The following is a 1,796-nucleotide window of genomic DNA, read 5'->3' as shown; positions in this document are numbered from 1 at the left end:
TTGCCTAAATCACTTTAGGCCAATGTGTACCAGAATCTTGTTACACCACCTGCATTCACTAAACTCCTTCCACACATGGGCATTTACTTCTGTCGCTGCTGTATTTTTTGGTATGTCAGTGTGCAATGCGAGATTGAAAAGGTACTATTACATAGAACACTTTCTTAATTTACCAAGTCTATGGTATTCTTAGTGAAAGTTAATTTAGGTGCAAAAGGAAGCAGGTTTTTTTTTAAAACCACACAGCAAGTGTAACAAAACAGTAACAGGCATAGGTACTTCTGAATATATATATTATTTAATTTCTTTAGCAATTGCAAATTATAAAATCTGACAAAAGAAAGGAAAGCTGCATCTTTATAAGCTGCATTTATAAAGATGGCACTAAGGCACCCAAGCCGACTGGTTTGTTGTCACTACACATTAAGAGCACTGTGTTTGTATGGATTTTTGTTGGGCTCCCCCTGGTGTAATTCCTTAGTCTAAAAACATATTGCTTCACAAGTTTATAGTTCTAAACTAGATCACAGAGTTTGGATTTATTTGTCATGTGATTGACTTTTTCCAGTCTGTAGCCTGCCTGTAAATAATTCAATTCTATTGGACTTTGTAGCATAAAAGCAGGATCGGATAGAACATGTATGGATGAATTACCTTAAAGGTATTTCATCTTGGTACATAGACACACACACACACACACACACACACACACACACACACAGATTGCAGTCTTAACTTGCAGCTTCTTGAAAGCATATGGAAAAGTGAAAGCAAAAAAACTTTAATATTCCATGCCTACTGAACACATTTTGTGCTTTTTGTTTATCCTTCACCCTATTTTTTAACATGTTTATGCAGTCCAGTACTGAAGGCCAGGTCAAAAAAATCCTAGCAGCGTTGGACACAAAGCAAAAATTCTCTGCATGCGTTTCCATTCATTCACAGGGCACACTCACTCACAACTGGCTAGTGCAGAGTTGCTAATAAACTATACATTCATTTCAGTTGTGTATCTGGCCAAGTATAGTGCTTGTTTCATTAGGCCCGTCTTCCTTTTTAAATGTATGTTCTAACAATGAAGAGACTCCACATAGCTGTAGAAGTGACAGTCTCATATGTGTCTTCTGAGGGTGCCGCCAGAGAGCCTTTTGGAATTCCAGTTTACTGAATAAGTGTTTTAGGTGACCGCTGTAGATTTCTTAAGATAGATGAAAATACTGTAGGTTTTGAGGTTGGAAAGAAACATAACTTGGGCATCAGACATTCTAGTTCTTGGCTATTCGCAGGCAGTTTTATCAGCTTAACCTCAGCAGTGACAAATTTAATTACTTTATAATAAAATAACACAGCATCTCAGCACTCTGCCAACACTAAAGTAATTTTTTTTTTCTCTTTCAGTGTACAAGTAAATCCAGAGAAAAGGTCAGAAGCCTTGGAACTAATACAGTCTTTCTCCTATATATAAAAAAAATATGAACCAAACCCTTGCCTCACTGAAATCATGCAAGATTGGTATTGGACGATGGGTGGTAGTTGGGCATTGATGGTACTAAATGAGAAGCAGTACTGGACCTTCAATGAAGAAACAGGAATCAGAATTTTAAAATGAAGATATGCATGCATTATGTGCTTGGAAATTAAAAAACACACAAGACAATATGTAACTTGAAAACACAATTACTGAAGGCTGCTCCTCTTGCTCCGAGTGGCTAAAAGCAAATGATAAAAATCCCCAAGGGCGAGATCAGCTGGGGACAGTAAATTCAGCAAAGCAAGATCAGACAGCATGGTAGCAA

General features: G+C 37.3%; 1 protein-coding gene across 1 annotated transcript in view; it reads left to right on the top strand.

Moving 5' to 3' along the window:
- The window catches only part of trarg1a (trafficking regulator of GLUT4 (SLC2A4) 1a), an 18,513-nt gene extending 17,042 nt beyond the window's left edge, over nucleotides 1–1,471 (top strand). Inside the window, exon 3 of the mRNA XM_039756911.1 lies at nucleotides 1,399–1,471. Coding sequence (XP_039612845.1) covers nucleotides 1,399–1,409 — 11 coding nt within the window. The 3' untranslated portion in view covers nucleotides 1,410–1,471. The remainder of the gene's footprint in view (nucleotides 1–1,398) is intronic.
- The last annotated feature ends 325 nt before the right edge of the window (nucleotides 1,472–1,796 follow it).

This window comes from Polypterus senegalus, chromosome 6 (genome assembly GCF_016835505.1).
Source record: "Polypterus senegalus isolate Bchr_013 chromosome 6, ASM1683550v1, whole genome shotgun sequence".
Lineage (NCBI taxonomy): Eukaryota > Metazoa > Chordata > Cladistia > Polypteriformes > Polypteridae > Polypterus > Polypterus senegalus.
The sequence above is the reverse complement of the archived record's forward strand: the minus strand, read 5'-3'. Positions and strand labels throughout refer to the sequence as shown.